Here is an 18,025-nt window from a genome sequence, read left to right as displayed (position 1 = left end):
AGTCAGGTCTAGTCATGTCTAGTAATGTCTCGCCAGGTCTAGTAATGTCTAGTCAGGTCTAGTAATGTCTAGTCAGCTCTAGTAATGTCTAGTAATGACTAGTCAGGTCTAGTAATGTCTAGTCAGGTCTAGTAAGGTCTAGTCAGGTCTAGTCATGTCTAGTAATGTCTAGTAATGTCTAGTCAGGTCTAGTAATGTCTAGTCAGGTCTAGTAATGTCTAGTCAGGTCTAGTAATGTCTAGTCAGGTCTAGTAATGTCTAGTCAGGTATAGTCAGGTCAAGTCATGTCTAATCAGGTCTAGTCAGGTCTAGTAATGTCTAGTCATGTCTAGTAATGTCTAGTCAGGTCAAGTAATGTCTAGTCAGGTCAAGTAATGTCTAGTCAGGTCAAGTAATGTCTAGTCAGGTCTAGTCAGGTCTAGTAATGTCTCGCCAGGTCTAGTAATGTCTAGTCAGGTCTAGTCAGGTCTAGTCAGGTCTAGTAATGTCTAGTAATGTCTAGTCAGGTCTAGTAATGTCTAGTCAGGTCTAGTAATGTCAAGTCAGGTCTAGTAATGTCTAGTAATGTCTAGTCAGGCCTAATCAGGCCTAGTCAGGTCTAGTAATGTCTAGTAATGTCTAGTCAGGTCTAGTCAGGTCTAGTAATGTATAGTCAGGTCTAGTAATGTCTAGTCAGGTCTAGTAATGTCTAGTCAGGTCTAGTCAGGTCTAGTCAGGTCTAGTAATGTCTAGTCAGGTGTAGTCAGGTCTAGTCAGGTCTAGTAATGTCTAGTCAGGTCTAGTCAGGTCTAGTCAGGTCTAGTCAGGTCTAGTAATGTCTAGTCAGGTCTAGTAATGCCTAGTCAGGTCTAGTCAGGTCTAGTAATGTCTAGTCAGGTCTAGAAATGTCTAGTCAGGTCTAGTAATGTCTAGTCAGGTCTAGTAATGTCTAGTCAGGTCTAGTAATGTCTAGTCAGGTCTAGTCATGTCTAGTCAGGTCTGGTAATGTCTAGTCAGGTCTAGTAATGTCTAGTCAGGTCTAGTAATGTCTAGTCAGGTCTAGTAAGGTCTAGTCATGTCTAGTCATGTCTAGTCAGGTCTAGTCATGTCTAGTCATGTCTAGTCAGGTCTAGTCAGGTCTAGTAATGTCTAGTCATATCTAGTCATATCTAGTCATGTCTAGTAATGTCTAGTAATGTCTAGTCAGGTCTAGTAATGTCTTGTAATGTCTAGTCAGGTCTAGTCAGGTCTAGTAATGTCTAGTCAGGTCTAGTAATGTCTAGTCAGGTCTAGTAATGTCTAGTCAGCTCTAGTAATGTCTAGTAATGACTAGTCAGGTCTAGTAATGTCTAGTCAGGTCTAGTAAGGTCTAGTAAGGTCTAGTAATGTCCAGTAATGTCTAGTCAGGTCTAGTAATGTCTAGTCAGGTCTAGTCATGTCTAGTAATGTCTAGTAATGTCTAGTAATGTCTCGAAATGTCTAGTAATGTATAGTCAGGTCTAGTCAGGTCTAGTCAGGTCTAGTCAGGTCTAGTAATGTCTCGCCAGGTCTAGTAATGTCTAGTCGGGTCTAGTAATGTCTAGTCAGGTCTAGTAATGTCTAGTCAGCTCTAGTAATGTCTAGTAATGACTAGTCAGGTCTAGTAATGTCTAGTCAGGTCTAGTAAGGTCTAGTCAGGTCTAGTCATGTCTAGTAATGTCTAGTCATGTCTAGTAATGTCTAGTCAGGTCTAGTAATGTCTAGTCAGGTCTAGTAATGTCTAGTCAGGTCTAGTAATGTCTAGTCAGGTCTAGTAATGTCTAGTCAGGTATAGTCAGGTCTAGTCATTTCTAATCAGGTCTAGTCAGGTCTAGTAATGTCTAGTCATGTCTAGTAATGTCTAGTCAGGTCAAGTAATGTCTAGTCAGGTCAAGTAATGTCTAGTCAGGTCAAGTAATGTCTAGTCAGGTCTAGTCAGGTCTAGTAATGTCTCGCCAGGTCTAGTAATGTCTAGTCAGGTCTAGTCAGGTCTAGTCAGGTCTAGTAATGTCTAGTAATGTCTAGTCAGGTCTAGTAATGTCTAGTCAGGTCTAGTAATGTCAAGTCAGGTCTAGTAATGTCTAGTAATGTCTAGTCAGGCCTAATCAGGCCTAGTCAGGTCTAGTAATGTCTAGTAATGTCTAGTCAGGTCTAGTCAGGTCTAGTAATGTATAGTCAGGTCTAGTAATGTCTAGTCAGGTCTAGTAATGTCTAGTCAGGTCTAGTCAGGTCTAGTCAGGTCTAGTCAGGTCTAGTAATGTCTAGTCAGGTGTAGTCAGGTCTAGTCAGGTCTAGTAATGTCTAGTAATGTCTAGTCAGGTCTAGTCAGGTCTAGTCAGGTCTAGTCAGGTCTAGTAATGTCTAGTAAGGTCTAGTAATGCCTAGTCAGGTCTAGTCAGGTCTAGTAATGTCTAGTCAGGTCTAGAAATGTCTAGTCAGGTCTAGTAATGTCTAGTCAGGTCTAGTAATGTCTAGTCAGGTCTAGTAATGTCTAGTCAGGTCTAGTCATGTCTAGTCAGGTCTAGTCATGTCTAGTCAGGTCTGGTAATGTCTAGTCAGGTCTAGTAATGTCTAGTCAGGTCTAGTAATGTCTAGTCAGGTCTAGTAAGGTCTAGTCATGTCTAGTCATGTCTAGTCAGGTCTAGTCATGTCTAGTCATGTCTAGTCAGGTCTAGTCAGGTCTAGTAATGTCTAGTCATATCTAGTCATATCTAGTCATGTCTAGTAATGTCTAGTAATGTCTAGTCAGGTCTAGTAATGTCTTGTAATGTCTAGTCAGGTCTAGTCAGGTCTAGTAATGTCTAGTCAGGTCTAGTAATGTCTAGTCAGGTCTAGTAATGTCTAGTCAGCTCTAGTAATGTCTAGTAATGACTAGTCAGGTCTAGTAATGTCTAGTCAGGTCTAGTAAGGTCTAGTAATGTCTCGCCAGGTCTAGTAATGTCTAGTCAGGTCTAGTAATATCTAGTCAGGTCTAGTCAGGTCTAGTAATGTCTAGTCAGGTCTAGTCAGGTCTAGTAATGTCTCGTAATGTCTAGTAATGTCTAGTCAGGTCTAGTAATGTCAAGTCAGGTCAAGTCATGTCTAGTAATGTCTCGCCAGGTCTAGTAATGTCTAGTCAGGTCTAGTAATGTCAAGTCAGGTCTAGTCATGTCTAGTAATGTCTCGCCAGGTCTAGTAATGTCTAGTCAGGTCTAGTAATGTCTAGTCAGCTCTAGTAATGTCTAGTAATGACTAGTCAGGTCTAGTAATGTCTAGTCAGGTCTAGTAAGATCTAGTCAGGTCTAGTCATGTCTAGTAATGTCTAGTAATGTCTAGTCAGGTCTAGTAATGTCTAGTCAGGTCTAGTAATGTCTAGTCAGGTCTAGTAATGTCTAGTCAGGTCTAGTAATGTCTAGTCAGGTATAGTCAGGTCTAGTCATGTCTAATCAGGTCTAGTCAGGTCTAGTAATGTCTAGTCATGTCTAGTAATGTCTAGTCAGGTCAAGTAATGTCTAGTCAGGTCAAGTAATGTCTAGTCAGGTCAAGTAATGTCTAGTAATGACTAGTCAGGTCTAGTAATGTCTAGTCAGGTCTAGTAAGGTCTAGTAAGGTCTAGTAATGTCCAGTAATGTCTAGTCAGGTCTAGTAATGTCTAGTCAGGTCTAGTCATGTCTAGTAATGTCTAGTAATGTCTAGTAATGTCTCGAAATGTCTAGTAATGTATAGTCAGGTCTAGTCAGGTCTAGTCAGGTCTAGTCAGGTCTAGTAATGTCTCGCCAGGTCTAGTAATGTCTAGTCAGGTCTAGTAATATCTAGTCAGGTCTAGTCAGGTCTAGTAATGTCTAGTCAGGTCTAGTCAGGTCTAGTAATGTCTCGTAATGTCTAGTAATGTCTAGTCAGGTCTAGTAATGTCAAGTCAGGTCAAGTCATGTCTAGTAATGTCTCGCCAGGTCTAGTAATGTCTAGTCAGGTCTAGTAATGTCAAGTCAGGTCTAGTCATGTCTAGTAATGTCTCGCCAGGTCTAGTAATGTCTAGTCATGTCTAGTCATGTCTAGTAATGTCTAGTCAGGTCTAGTAATGTCTAGTCAGGTCTAGTCAGGTCTAGTAATGTCTAGTAATGTCTAGTCATGTCTAGTCAGGTCTAGTCAGGTCTAGTAATGTCTAGTAATGTCTAGTCAGGTCTAGTCATGTCTAGTCAGGTCTAGTAATGTCTAGTCAGGTCTAGTAATGTCTAGTCAGGTCTAGTAATGTCTAGTCGGGTCTAGTAATGTCTAGTCAGGTCTAGTAATGTCTTGTCAGGACTAGTAATGTCTCATCAGGTCTAGTAATGTCTAGTCATGTCTAGTCAGGTCTAGTCATGTCTAGTCAGGTCTAGTCATGTCTAGTCAGGTCTAGTAATGTCTAGTCAGGTCTAGTAATGTCTCGTCAGGTCTAGTAATGTCTAGTCAGGTCTAGTAATGTCTAGTCAGGTCTAGTAATGTCTAGTCATGTCTAGTCAGGTCTAGTAATGTCTCGTCATGTCTAGTCAGGTCTAGTCAGGTCTAGTCAGGTCTAGTCAGGTCTAGTAATGTCTAGTCAGGTCTAGTCATGTCTAGTCAGGTCTAGTCAGGTCTAGTCAGGTCTAGTAATGTCTAGTCAGGTCTAGTCAGGTCTAGTCAGGTCTAGTAATGTCTAGTCAGGTCTAGTCAGGTCTAGTCAGGTCTAGTAATGTCTAGTCAGGTCTAGTAATGTTTAGTCAGGTCTAGTAATGTCTAGTCAGGTCTAGTCAGGTCTAGTAATGTCTAGTCAGGTCTAGTCAGGTCTAGTAATGTCTAGTCAGGTCTAGTCATGTCTAGTAATGTCTAGCCAGGTCTAGTCAGGTCTAGTCAGGTCTAGTAATGTCTTGTAATGCCTAGTAATGTCTAGTCAGGTCTAGTCAGGTCTAGTCAGGTCTAGTAAGGTCTAGTAAGGTCTAGTAATGTCTAGTCATGTCTAGTCAGGTCTAGTAATGTCTAGTCAGGTCTAGTCAGGTCTAGTCATGTCTAGTAATGTCTAGTAATGTCTAGTCAGGTCTAGTAATGTCTCGTAATGTCAAGTCAGGTCTAGTCAGGTCTAGTCAGGTGTAGTCAGGTCTAGTAATGTCTCGCCAGGTCTAGTAATGTCTAGTCAGGTCTAGTCAGGTCTAGTCAGGTCTAGTAATGTCTCGTAATGTCTCGTAATGTCTAGTAATGTCTAGTCAGGTCTAGTAATGTCTAGTCATGTCTAGTAATGTCTCGCCAGGTCTAGTAATGTCTAGTCAGGTCTAGTAATGTCAAGTCAGGTCTAGTCATGTCTAGTAATGTCTCGCCAGGTCTAGTAATGTCTAGTCAGGTCTAGTCAGGTCTAGTAATATCTAGTCAGGTCTAGTCAGGTCTAGTCAGGTCTAGTCAGGTCTAGTAATGTCAAGTCAGGTCTAGTCAGGTCTAGTCAGGTCTAGTAATGTCTCGCCAGGTCTAGTAATGTCTAGTCAGGTCTAGTCAGGTCTACTCATGTCTAGTAAGGTCTAGTCAGGTCTAGTAATGTCTAGTCAGGTCTAGTCAGGTCTAGTAATGTCTAGTCAGGTCTAGTCAGGTCTAGTCAGGTCTAGTCAGGTCTAGTAATGTCTAGTAATGTCTAGTCAGGTCTAGTAATGTCTCGTCATGTCTAGTCATGTCTAGTCATGTCTAGTCAGGTCTAGTCAGGTCTAGTCAGGTCTAGTAATGTCTAGTAATGTCTCGTCATGTCTAGTCATGTCTAGTCATGTCTAGTCATGTCTAGTCAGGTCTAGTCATGTCTAGTCAGGTCTAGTAATGTCTAGTCAGGTCTAGTAATGTTTAGTCAGGTCTAGTAATGTTTAGTCAGGTCTAGTCTAGTCAGGTCTAGTAATGTCTAGTCAGGTCTAGTAATGTCTAGTCAGGTCTAGTCAGGTCTAGTCATGTCTAATCAGGTCTAGTAATGTCTAGTAATGTCTAGTAATGTCTAGTAATGTCTAGTCAGGTCTAGTAATGTCTAGTCAGGTGTAGTAATGTCTAGTCAGGTCTAGTCAGGTCTAGTAATGTCTAGTAATGTCTAGTAATGTCTAGTAATGTCTAGTCAGGTCTAGTCAGGTCTAGTCAGGTCTAGTAATGTCTAGTCAGGTCTAGTCAGGTCTAGTAATGTCTCGTCATGTCTCGTCATGTCTAGTCATGTCTAGTCATGTCTAGTCAGGTCTAGTAATGTCTCGTCAGGTCTAGTCAGGTCTAGTCAGGTCTAGTCAGGTCTAGTCAGGTCTAGTCATGTCTAGTCATGTCTAGTCATGTCTAGTCAGGTCTAGTAATGTCTAGTCAGGTCTAGTCAGGTCTAGTCAGGTCTAGTCAGGTCTAGTCAGGTCTAGTCAGGTGTAGTAATGTCTAGTAATGTCTAGTCAGGTCTAGTCAGGTCTAGTAATGTCTAGTCAGGTCTAGTTAGGTCTAGTAATGTCTAGTAATGTCTAGTCAGGTCTAGTAATGTCTAGTCAGGTCTAGTAATGTCTCGTCAGGTCTAGTAATGTCTAGTCATGTCTAGTCAGGTCTAGTCAGGTCTAGTCAGGTCTAGTCAGGTCTAGTCATGTCTAGTAATGTCTAGTAATGTCTAGTCATGTCTAGTCATGTCTAGTAATGTCTAGTAATGTCTAGTCAGGTCTAGTCAGGTCTAGTAATGTCTAGTCAGGTCTAGTCAGGTCTAGTCAGGTCTAGTAATGTTTAGTCAGGTCTTGTAATGTCTAGTCAGGTCTAGTCAGGTCTAGTAATGTCTAGTCATGTCTAGTCATGTCTAGTCATGTCTAGTCATGTCTAGTCAGGTCTAGTCAGGTCTAGTCATGTCTAGTCAGGTCTAGTCATGTCTAGTCAGGTCTAGTCAGGTCTAGTAATGTCTAGTAATGTCTAGTCATGTCTAGTCATGTCTAGTCATGTCTAGTCAGGTCTGGTAATGTATAGTCAGGTCTAGTAATGTCTAGTCAGGTCTAGTAATGTCTAGTCAGGTCTAGTCAGGTCTAGTAATGTCTAGTCAGGTCTAGTAATGTCTAGTCAGGTCTAGTCAGGTCTAGTAATGTCTAGTCAGGTCTAGTAATGTCTAGTCAGGTCTAGTAATGTCTAGTCAGGTCTAGTCAGGTCTAGTCAGGTCTAGTAATGTTTAGTCAGGTCTTGTAATGTCTAGTCAGGTCTAGTCAGGTCTAGTCAGGTCTAGTCATGTCTAGTCATGTCTAGTCAGGTCTAGTCATGTCTAGTCATGTCTAGTCAGGTCTAGTCAGGTCTAGTCAGGTCTAGTCAGGTCTAGTAATGTCTAGTCAGGTCTAGTCATGTCTAGTCATGTCTAGTCATGTCTAGTCAGGTCTGGTAATGTATAGTCAGGTCTAGTAATGTCTAGTCAGGTCTAGTAATGTCTAGTCAGGTCTAGTCAGGTCTAGTAATGTCTAGTCAGGTCTAGTAATGTCTAGTCAGGTCTAGTCAGGTCTAGTAATGTCTAGTCAGGTCTAGTAATGTCTAGTCATGTCTAATCAGGTCTAGTAATGTCTAGTCAGGTCTAGTCAGGTCTAGTCAGGTCCAGTAATGTCTAGTCAAGTCTAGTAATGTCTAGTCAGGTCTAGTCAGGTCTAGTCAGGTCTAGTCAGGTCTAGTCATGTCTAGTCAGGTCTAGTCAGGTCTAGTCAGGTCTAGTCAAGTCTAGTAATGTCTAGTCAGGTCTAGTCAGGTCTAGTCAGGTCTAGTCATGTCTAGTCATGTCTAGTCAGGTCTAGTCAGGTCTAGTCAGGTCTAGTCAAGTCTAGTCAGGTCTAGTCAAGTCTAGGCAGGTCTAGTCAGGTCTAGTCAAGTCTAGGCAGGTCTTGTCAGGTCTAGGCAGGTCTTGTCATGTATAGTAAGGTCTTGCTTGGAGAACAATTGACTAGTATATTCTATACCACTTTCTCTGTGTGTGTGTGCGCGTGTGCATGCGTGCGTGTTTGTGAGTACCTACCTGCGATCATGTCGTCCACAGAGCTCAGCTTGGACAGGACCTGTTGTATGAGGCCCACCTCTGTGCTGGTCTGAAGGTTCCTCACACTCTTCCTCAGGATGGCTGTGAACATGGACCACACCTGGTGACGCAACACAAACAGAACTGTTTCTGATCTAAAGGTCTCACTGCAGTATTCAACATATTGTAATTGTTTTTTTAAATGAGTACGTAGCGTCCCTGGGATTGAAACTGGGATCCTCAGAGCAGTAGCTTGCACTCTAAGCTCTTCCTCTATCCCCCGCCACACTAGCAAGCCGCCAGCCTACTAGATGGTAATATGCGCTGACGTTGCCCCTAGTGGGACAGTATTGAACTGAGCACGGGGACCTGGAGAAACGTCTAATACTGCAGAGGATCTGGTGTGACCTTGCTGCTTTTCATTCAACTACCTTTCATTGTCCGTCTCATACTGGGAATACTGGGAATACTGTTAAATCATTCATGGTTGATTAGAGTTGTTAAGTTCTGATAACTTTCCCAAAATTTTTTATTTGGAACAAAACATTTATTGTAAAATAGTTCCACCGATTCCATGGCACATATAGGTTTGCAAAAGGGTCGGAAACCTTCTGGTAAATTTCCAGAATTTTTCCGGAAATTTTCCATGGGAAGTTAAGCCCGGGAATTTGAGGAATTTTGCTTAAATTCATAAAAAAAAAAAAAAAAAACGTAGCTTATAACAGTGAACCTTTTTTTGTGGGATACACACAAGGCAATTCCAGATCTTGTGGCATATTTTGGTTAAACTACCCACAATTCAATGGAATTGCAACCTTCTGCATGCACAGTGCATTCTTCCATCACATGTACAGCTGATTCTCAAGATCTTGCACACTAATGAGATGCTATTGAGCCCACACTACTACACTGTCTGAGCCAAGGACTACATGCTTTCTGGTAAGTTCTGATTACAATACTGGGTGGGGTGAATATATTTTATAGGACATACATGCTTTTTTGTTAACCTGTTGGGGATAGGGGGCAGTATTTGCACGGCCGGATAAAAAACGTACCCGATTTAATCTGGTTACTACTCCTGCCCAGTAACTAGAATATGCATATAATTGTTTGATTTGGATAGAAAACACCCGAAAGTTTCTAAAACTGTTTGAATGGTGTCTGTGAGTATAACAGAACTCATATGGCAGTCAAAACCCTGAGACAAATCCTGACAGGAAACTGAAATCTGATGTGTGGATATCACTTCAAACATTTGCCATTGAAACACACAGGGGCTTATGAATTATTTAGCACTTCCTAAGGCTTCCACTAGATGTCCCCAGTCTTTACAAAGTGGTTTGAGTCTCCTACTATCAAAATTGACTGAAAGAGAGGCTGTGGAAAGTGGTCACAGGTGGAGGGACCATTACCATTATGACGCCGCCGCCCATGGCTACCCTCCCCTTTCGAAACGTTTTGAAAGACAATGCAAACGTCCCCATGGAATATTACTGAAGCTCTGGTTGAAAAAGGCCCGAAAAATTTATGTTATACAACGTTTGACATGTTTGAACGAACTTAAATATTTTTTTTTTGTACATTCGTGACGACTAGTCCTACTCAGCACGGTACATTTTCAGTAGCCTTCGGAGCGCGCTAACAATTGGGACATAAATGATTAACTTTTTCGAACAAAACTACATTTGTTATGGTCCTGGGATTCCTGGAAGTGCTTTCTGATAAAGATAATCAAAGGTAAGGTTTTATTTACAATAGTATTTTTGATGGTTGATCATTCCAAGATGGCTCCAACATGTATAGCCTAGCCTATTTTGCTGGGTATACCACATCATTTATTGCAAAGTGTGATTTCCCAGTAAAGTTATTTTTAAATCTGGCAAAGCAGTGGCATTCAAGACATGTTAATCTATAAGTCTTTGAATGACAATATTACATTTTAACAATGTTTTCGAATAGTAATTTTGTAAATTGTAGCACTGATTCATCGGAAGCATTTGAGGGAAAAGATTTTCTGAATGTCACGAGCCGATGTAAAATGCTGTTTTTATATATAAATATGAACTTTATCGAACAAAAAATGCATGTATTGTGTAACATGATGTCCTAACATTGTCATCTGATGAAGATTGTCAAAGGTCAGTGCTGCATTTAGCTGTGTTTTGGGTATTTGTGATGCATGCTAGTTGCTTTGAAAATGGCTGTGTGATTATTTCTGGCTGGGTTCTCTCCTAACATAATCTAATGTTTTGCTTTTGCTGTAAAGCCTTTTTAAAATCGGACAACGTGGTTCGATTCAGGAGAGGTGTATCTATAAAACGGTGTAAAATAGTCATATGTTTGAGAAATTGAAGTTATAGCATTTATGAGGTTTTGCATTTCGCGCGACGCGATTCCACTGGCTGTTGATTAGGGTGGGACGCAAGCGTCCCACTGGCCCAGACAGGTTAACTAGTAAATCATTTCTAACTTGTTAGTTTTTGCTACCATTTGGGTTTTAGTTTGCTTGAGCCTGCTAACTGAGAAGTGTTAATTCACCTGTTTCCATACATGTTTCATTTTAAAACATTAATCTTACAAAGGAGTTGTTTTAATCTAACTGCTTAACTATTTATCTGTACATGGAATTGTATTTGTTATTTTTTTGTACATTTTTTTCTAATCTTTACAGGAAAATGCCACGGGCACTATCTGATGTGTGGAGACATTTCCCTGCATCTAATGTAGAAGGAAAAGCTGTGTACATTTGCAAATACTGTGCCAAATCATATGTGAAGAATGCAACAAAGATGCAGAATCATCTGGCCAAGTGCATAAAGTTCCCTCACAACAAGCAACCTCTGACTAAAGTCCCTCTACTTCTATTGGAGGTGAAAATTATGAATCAGACACCTTATCGATAGCAACAGCTCATGGTCCTCCTGGAATCAGACGTGTTTTTGACTCAATGGAGGAACGTAGTCAGAGAAATGCTGATGAATGCTCGAGGTGTATATGCAAACTGGTTCACCTCTGATGTTCACAGGCAATGTGTATTGGAAGAGATTTCTGGATGTTCTTCGCCCAGCAGACACCCCTCCAACCAGACATGCTTCATCTACTCATTTGCTGGATGCAGAGTTCAACAGAGTTCAAGTGAAGGTCAAGCAAATCATAGAGAAAGCAGACTGTATTGCAATCATCTCTGATGGGTGGTCGAACGTTCATGGGCAAGGAATAATTAACTACATCATCTCCACCCCTCAAGCAGTATTCTACAAGAGCACAGACACAAGGGACAACAGACACACCGGTCTCTACATTGCAGATGAGCTGAAGGCAGTCATCAATGACCTTGGACCACAGAAGGTATTTTCACTGGTGACAGACAATGCTGCGAACATGAAGGCTGCTTGGTCTAAAGTGGAGGAGTCCTACCCTCACATCACATACATTGGCTGTGCTGCTCATGCATTGAATCTGCTCCTCAAGGACATCATGGCACTGAAAACAAGAGAGCCAAGGAAATGGTTCGGTATGTGAATGGTCATCAAGTTACAGCAGCAATCTACCTCACAAAACAAAGTGAGAAGAATAAGAGCATCACATTGAAGCTGCCGAGCAGTTGGGGTGGTGTTGTCATCATGTTTGACAGTCTCCTGGAGGGGAAGGAGTCTCTCCAAGAAATGGCCATATCACAGTCTGCCGATATGGACAGCCCCATCAAGAGGATCCTCCTGGATGATGTATTTTGGGAGAGAGTGGTAAGCAGCCTGAAACTCCTGAAACCTATAGCAGTAGCCATTGGCCAGATTGAGGAAGACAATACCATCCTGTCTGATGTTCAGACTCTGCTTGCAGATGTAAGAGAAGAAATCCGTACTGCCCTGTCCACTTCACTGTTGCTCCAAGCAGAGGAAACTGCAGTTCTGAAATACATCAAAAAGCGTGAAGACTTCTGCCTGAAGCCCATACACGCCGCAGCGTACATGTTGGACCCCAAGTATGCTGGCAAGAGCATCCTGTCTGGTGCAGAGATCAACAAGGCTTATGGTGTCATCACTACGGTGTCTCGCCACCTTGGCCTGGATGAGGGCAAGGTTCTTGGCAGTCTGGTGAAGTACACTTCCAAGCAAGGGCTTTTGGATGGAGATGCAATATGGCAGTCGTGCCAACATATCTCATCAGCCACCTGGTGGAAGGGACTTTGTGGATCTGAGGCTCTTTCCACTGTTGCCTCCATCATCCTCCAAATCCCACCAACATCAGCCGCCTCATAGCGCAACTGGTCCTTGTTTGGGAACACACACACACACCAAAGCACACAACAGGCTGACCAATACACGGGTTGAAAAATTGGTGGCCATCTGGGTAAATTTGAGGCTTTTTGAGCCTGACAACGAGCCATCCTCAACAAGGTTGGAAAGTGACAGTGAAGATGAGGTCTCAGAGTCTGATGTTCAAGAGGTGGACATTGAGGAGGTCCAGGGAGAAGACATGGAAGCCTGAGAGGAAGACAATCAAAGCTTTAGTTTCTAGACTATCATTTTACAGATGTATGTTGAAAACGTTTTTTTGGGAGATGCGATGGATCATTGGGGATCATTCAAATATTCTCTTTCTTTTGTTGTTCAGTGAAATCATCCCATGTGAAGAGTCAACTCATTTAATTAAAGTTCAATTCGTAACATTTTTGTTTTATTATTATTTCTATTGGAAGGATTTAATCATTTGCAATTATGTCTACTTATGATAAGGTAAAAGGTTTCTGTTTCTGTCTCTATATGATATGGTAAATATGTCCAATGCAAAACATCTAATTATAAATGGTATTAATATTAATTCCCATATATTTCTGTTAATTGCCATATATTCCCAGTTAATTCCCATATATTCCCGTTAATTCCCACGGAAAGTTTCCACCTCTGAATATTCCCCAAAATCTGCAAACCTAGGCACATACTGTAGTTTATGAACTGATACACAAAACGACACCAGATTCAAAACGAACTTTTGTGAAACGTCACAGTACAGTTGAAAAAATGTCAAATAGAACTGGATGGTGTTCAGAGACTGTTACTGTTTAGACCTGATTAATATTTGAATTATTTTCTTTACGGCCAATATACTACAGCTAAGGGCTGTTCTTAAGCACGACGAAATGCGGAGTGCCTTGGACACAACCCTTAGCTGTGGTATATTGGCTATATACCACAACCCCCCGAGGTGCCTTATTGCTATTATGAACTGGTTACAAACATAATTAGAGCAGTAAAATACATTTTGTCATTCCAGATACACCATGGCTGTCAGCCAAATCGGCATTCACGGCTGGAACTACCCAGTTTATAAATAGCTTTTTACCACTAAGTTGTTCTTTAATCTATCAATCTACTATCTATGAGTGTCCCAGGGGTCCAATTCAGTCTTCAACGAGGTCTGAAAATGACTGAAAATGTGGTTTCCTTTCTGTCAAAATCTGCTGAAAATAGTCCTCTATTTTTCAGTTATTTTAATTTTCAATGTTCCTCTCTAGTGATTATTAGCAACGGTCAATAATCTGTATGAATGTAGGTCTATTATCATTTATATATAATTTAGGTTTATAACGTAGAAGAGGTTTTTAAAAAATTGTATAAAGGTTTGTGTATAAAAGTATATAGATATTATAAAGAGTATATAGTAATAACTAAGTAGTGTTAGAAGTGTGTTATTTATTACCACAGTATATGCTATCATACTGTTATTACCAGTTATTATTGAGTGTCACAAAACATTAGGAACACCTGCTCTTTCCATGACATAGACTGACCAGGTGAATCCCGGTGAAAGATATTATCCCTTATTGATGTCACCTGTTAAATCCACTTCAATAAGTGTTGATGAAGTGGAGGAGACGGGTTAAAAATATTGGAGCATTGAGACAACTGAGACACGGATTGTTTATGTGTGCCATTCAGAGGGTGAATGGGCAAGACAAAAATATTTAAGTGCCTTTGAACTGGGTATGGTAGTAGGTGCAAGGCTCACCGGTTTGAGTGTGTCAAGAACTGCAGCGCTGCTGGGTTTTTCACAGTTTCCTGTCTGTATCAAGAACTTCCTAGAGCTGGCTCCCCGGTAAAACTGAGCAATCCGAGGAGAAGAGCCTTGTTCAGCGAGGTGACCAAGAACCCGATGGTCACTCTGACAGAGCTCCAGAGTTCCTCTGTGGAGATGGGAGAACCTTCCAGAAGGACAACCATCTCTGCAGCACTCCACCATTCAGGCCTTTATGGTAGAGTGGCCAGACGGAAGCCACTCCTCAGTAAAAGGTACATGACAGCCCGTTTGGAGTTTGTCAAAAGGCCCATAAAGGACTCTCAGACCATGAGAAACAAGATTCTCTGGTCTGATGAAACCAAGATTGAACTCCTTGGCCTTAGTGCCAAGCGTCACGTCTGGAGGAAACCTGGCACCATCCCTACGGTGAAGCATGGAGGTGGCAGCATCATGCTGTGGGGATGTTTTTCAGCGGCAGGGACTGGGAGACTAGTCAGGATCGAGGGAAAGATGAATGGAGCAAAGTATAGAGAGATCCTTGATGAAAACCTGCTCCAGAGTGCTCAGGACCTCAAACTGGGGTGAAGGTTCACCTTCCAACAGGACAACGACCCTAAGCACACAACGCAGGAGTGACTTCAGGACAAGTCTCTAAATGTCCGTGAGTGGCCCAGCCAGAGACCGGACTTGAACCCGACTGAACTTCTCTGGAGAGACCTGAAAATAGCTGTGCAGCGACGCTCCACATCCAACCTGACTGCGCTTAAGAGGACCTGCAAAGAAAAATGGGAGAAGCTCCCCAAATACAGGTGTGCCAAGCTTGTAGCGTCATACCCAAGAAGAAAATGCAAATCAATCCCAGAACTACAGCAAAGGACCTTGTGAAGATACTGGAGGAAACGGGTACAAAAGTATCTATACCACAGTAAAACGAGTCCTATATCAACATAATCTGAAAGGCAGCTCAGCAAGGAAGAAGCCACTGCTCGAAAACCAACATAAAAACAGACTACGGTTTGCAACTGCACATGGGGACAAAGATTGTACTTTTTGGAGAAAATGTCCTCTGGTCTGATGAAACAAAAATAGAACTGTTTGGCCATAATGACCATTGTTATGTTTGGAGGAAAAACGGGGAAGCTTGCAAGCCGAAGAACACCATCCCAACCGTGAAGCACGGGGGTGGCAGCATCATGTTGTGGGGGTGCTTTGCTGCAGGAGGGATTGGTGCACTTCACAAAATAGATGGCATCATGAGGGGGGGAAATTATGTGGATATATTGAAGCAACATCTCAAGACATCAGTCAGGAAGTTAAAGCTTGGTCGCAAATGGGTCTTCCAAATGGACAATGACCCCAAGCATACTTCCAAAGTTGTGGCAAAATGGCTTAAGGACAACAAAGTCAAGATATTGGAGTGGCCATCACAAAGCCCTGACCTCAATCCTATAGAACATTTGTGGACAGAACTGAAAAAGCATGTGCGAGCAAGGAGGCCTACAAACCTGACTCAGTTACACCAGCTCTGTCAGGAGGAATGGGCCAAAATTCACCCAACTTTTTGTGGGAAGCTTGTGGAAGGCTACCCGAAACGTTTGACCCAAGTTAAACAATTTAAAGGCAATGCTACCAAATACTAATTGAGTCTATGTAAACTTCTGACCCAGTGGAAATGTGATGTGGCTCAGTTGGTAGAGCATGGTGTGTGCAACGCCAGGGTTGTGGGTTCGATTCCCACGGGGGGCCAGTACAAAAAAAATAAAAAATGCATGAAATGTATGTATTCACTACTGTAAGTCGCTCTGGATAAGAGCGTCTGCTAAATGACTTAAATGTTAATGTAAATCTGAAATAAATCATTCACTCTACTATTATTCTGACATTTCACTTTTTTTTTTCTTAAAATAAAGTGATGATCCTAACTAACCTAAGACCCGGAATTATTACTTGGATTAAATATCAGGAATTGTGAAAAACTGAGTTTTAAATGTATTTGGCTAAGGTGTATGTAAACTTCCGACTTCAACTGTATATCAGGTAGTATAGACTAACAACAAGAATTCCAAACTAGGGGTGTTTAAATATTTAAAACACATTTGGGATCGTTAACGTTTAGGAAAAATCCTTAACATTTTTTACAGTTTTTTTCCCCCAAAACTAAAATCACAGTGCAGTCATCACTAACAGCCACGATTATCATCATCATGGCAAAACACTTTTTTTTTTATCAAATAACTAACGTAACAACAGTGGAGGTAGGAGGAAATATGCATCTTTAAAATGATTTGCCTCGGCATAGACAAAGTACTCCACACGTCATCAACGTTAACAGAAAAATGGCAGAGAGTGAGACAGGGAAGCGACAGCAGCGAAGTCCTGTATGTTGTTGGGTTCTTATTTTTCAGAGTAACCGACACTATAGGGGCTTTAATTCTTCCCAAAGGTTCTGTACAGCTGTAACTCAGACAACCCAACATTTCTCCCATCACAGATATATATATATCCCACTTAAGACACTCCTCCTTCTCTCCAATCCTTACATTTTATGGTTCTACAGGAAGAGAGTAATAAGAGAGGAGAGAGAGGAGAGGGTAACAGGATACATTTTATGGTTCTACAGGAAAAGAGTAAAGAGGGTAACATAAACACGTATTACTCCCTTCAGGGGGATCAGACCTCACCTCCTGACCTCAACCCCTCCTTCACCTAATCCACAGATGTCCATCTGTATCAACACGTTGCCCTCCTCCCGGTCCACCAACACATTGCTCTCCTCCCGTCCACCAACACATTCCAAATCCATCTGTCTCCCCTATATCAACACATTGCTCTCCTCCCGGTCCACCCAACACATTCCAAATCCACCTGTCTTTCTACAGAGAACCATTAACTTTTGACATAAAACCCAGTCTCTTTCACTCCTTATATTGTATGCTTCTGATCTATCATTTATTTCATATCTCAATGTTCAAAATGTCGAATCCAACAATGTTAATACTTTGACAAGTTAAATGAGAAGGTGAAACGCAAAATATTGCAAGGTGGTGAGCTACATTGGCAGGTGCAGAGCTGGAAGGGAGGCACCGTGAGACCCAACCCGTTGCTAGCAGCTGATTACAGAAAATGATTGCAGTTCATATGCAGCAGTTGTCAAAGGTAGATGATATGAGCTTCAATACCCTAATAATATCTAGAACCAGACTGCAAGATGCCAAGTGGAAAAAACCGTGACGGTCCTGGTGGAGCAATTCTGCACAAAGTTCTCAAAAACGTCAGATGAGCTGGTAGGTAGCCAGGACAGCCATAGATTGAACTGCATTGACCCCTAACGGTCAGACACAGGACCAAGATTTTTAAAGATTTTTAAAGATTTTTTAAACGATAAAACATTTGCATTTTAAACCTTGTCGGTGATCAAGCATACCACTGTTGTATCATTGGCAAATTGTATGATGGTGTTACAGTTATGCTAGGCCACGCAGTCGTGACTGAACAGGGAATACAGGAGGGGGCTGAGCACGCATCCCCTGAGGTGTTGAGGATCAGCGTGGCGGATATGTTGTTCCCTACCCTTACCACCTAGGGGAGGCCCGTCAGGAAGTCCAGAAACCAGTTGCTGAGGGCGGTGTTTAGTCCCAGGGTGCTTAGCTTAGTGATGAGCTTTGTGGGCACTATAGTTTTGAACACTGAGCTGTAGTCAATAAACAGCATTCTCAAATAGGTGTTTGTTTTGTCCAGATGGAAAAGGGCAGTGTGGAGTGTGATTGAGATTGCGTCATCGGTGGATCTGTTGGGACGGTACGCAAATTGGAGTGGGTCTAGGGTTTCCCAGGATTATGGTGCTGATGTTGATGTGAACCATGGCTACCGACTTGAATACTACGTGGAGGTAGTCATTTAGGCAGGTTACTATGGTGGTCTGCTTGAAACATGTAGGTATTACAGACTCGGTCAGGGAGAGGTTGAAAATATCAGTGAAGCCACTTGGCAGTTGGTCCACACATGCTCTGAGTACTCGCCCTGGTAATCCGTCTGGCCACGCGGCCATGTGAAAAGTTGACC

The 18,025-nt window shown here is 41.9% G+C and overlaps 1 protein-coding gene across 1 annotated transcript in view; it reads right to left on the bottom strand.

Annotated features, from left to right (window-relative positions):
* LOC106574788 (neurobeachin) overlaps window positions 1–18,025 on the bottom strand; it is a 293,517-nt gene that overhangs the window by 210,847 nt on the left and 64,645 nt on the right. Inside the window, 1 exon segment of the mRNA XM_082974820.1 lies at window positions 7,946–8,066. Within this exon segment, the coding sequence (XP_082830946.1) occupies window positions 7,946–8,066 (121 nt within the window).

The sequence above is a fragment of the Salmo salar genome, chromosome 04 (assembly GCF_965601325.2).
Source record: "Salmo salar chromosome 04, fSalSal1, whole genome shotgun sequence".
In the NCBI taxonomy this organism is placed as follows: domain Eukaryota; kingdom Metazoa; phylum Chordata; class Actinopteri; order Salmoniformes; family Salmonidae; genus Salmo; species Salmo salar.
This window is presented reverse-complemented; position numbering and strand designations above follow the sequence as displayed.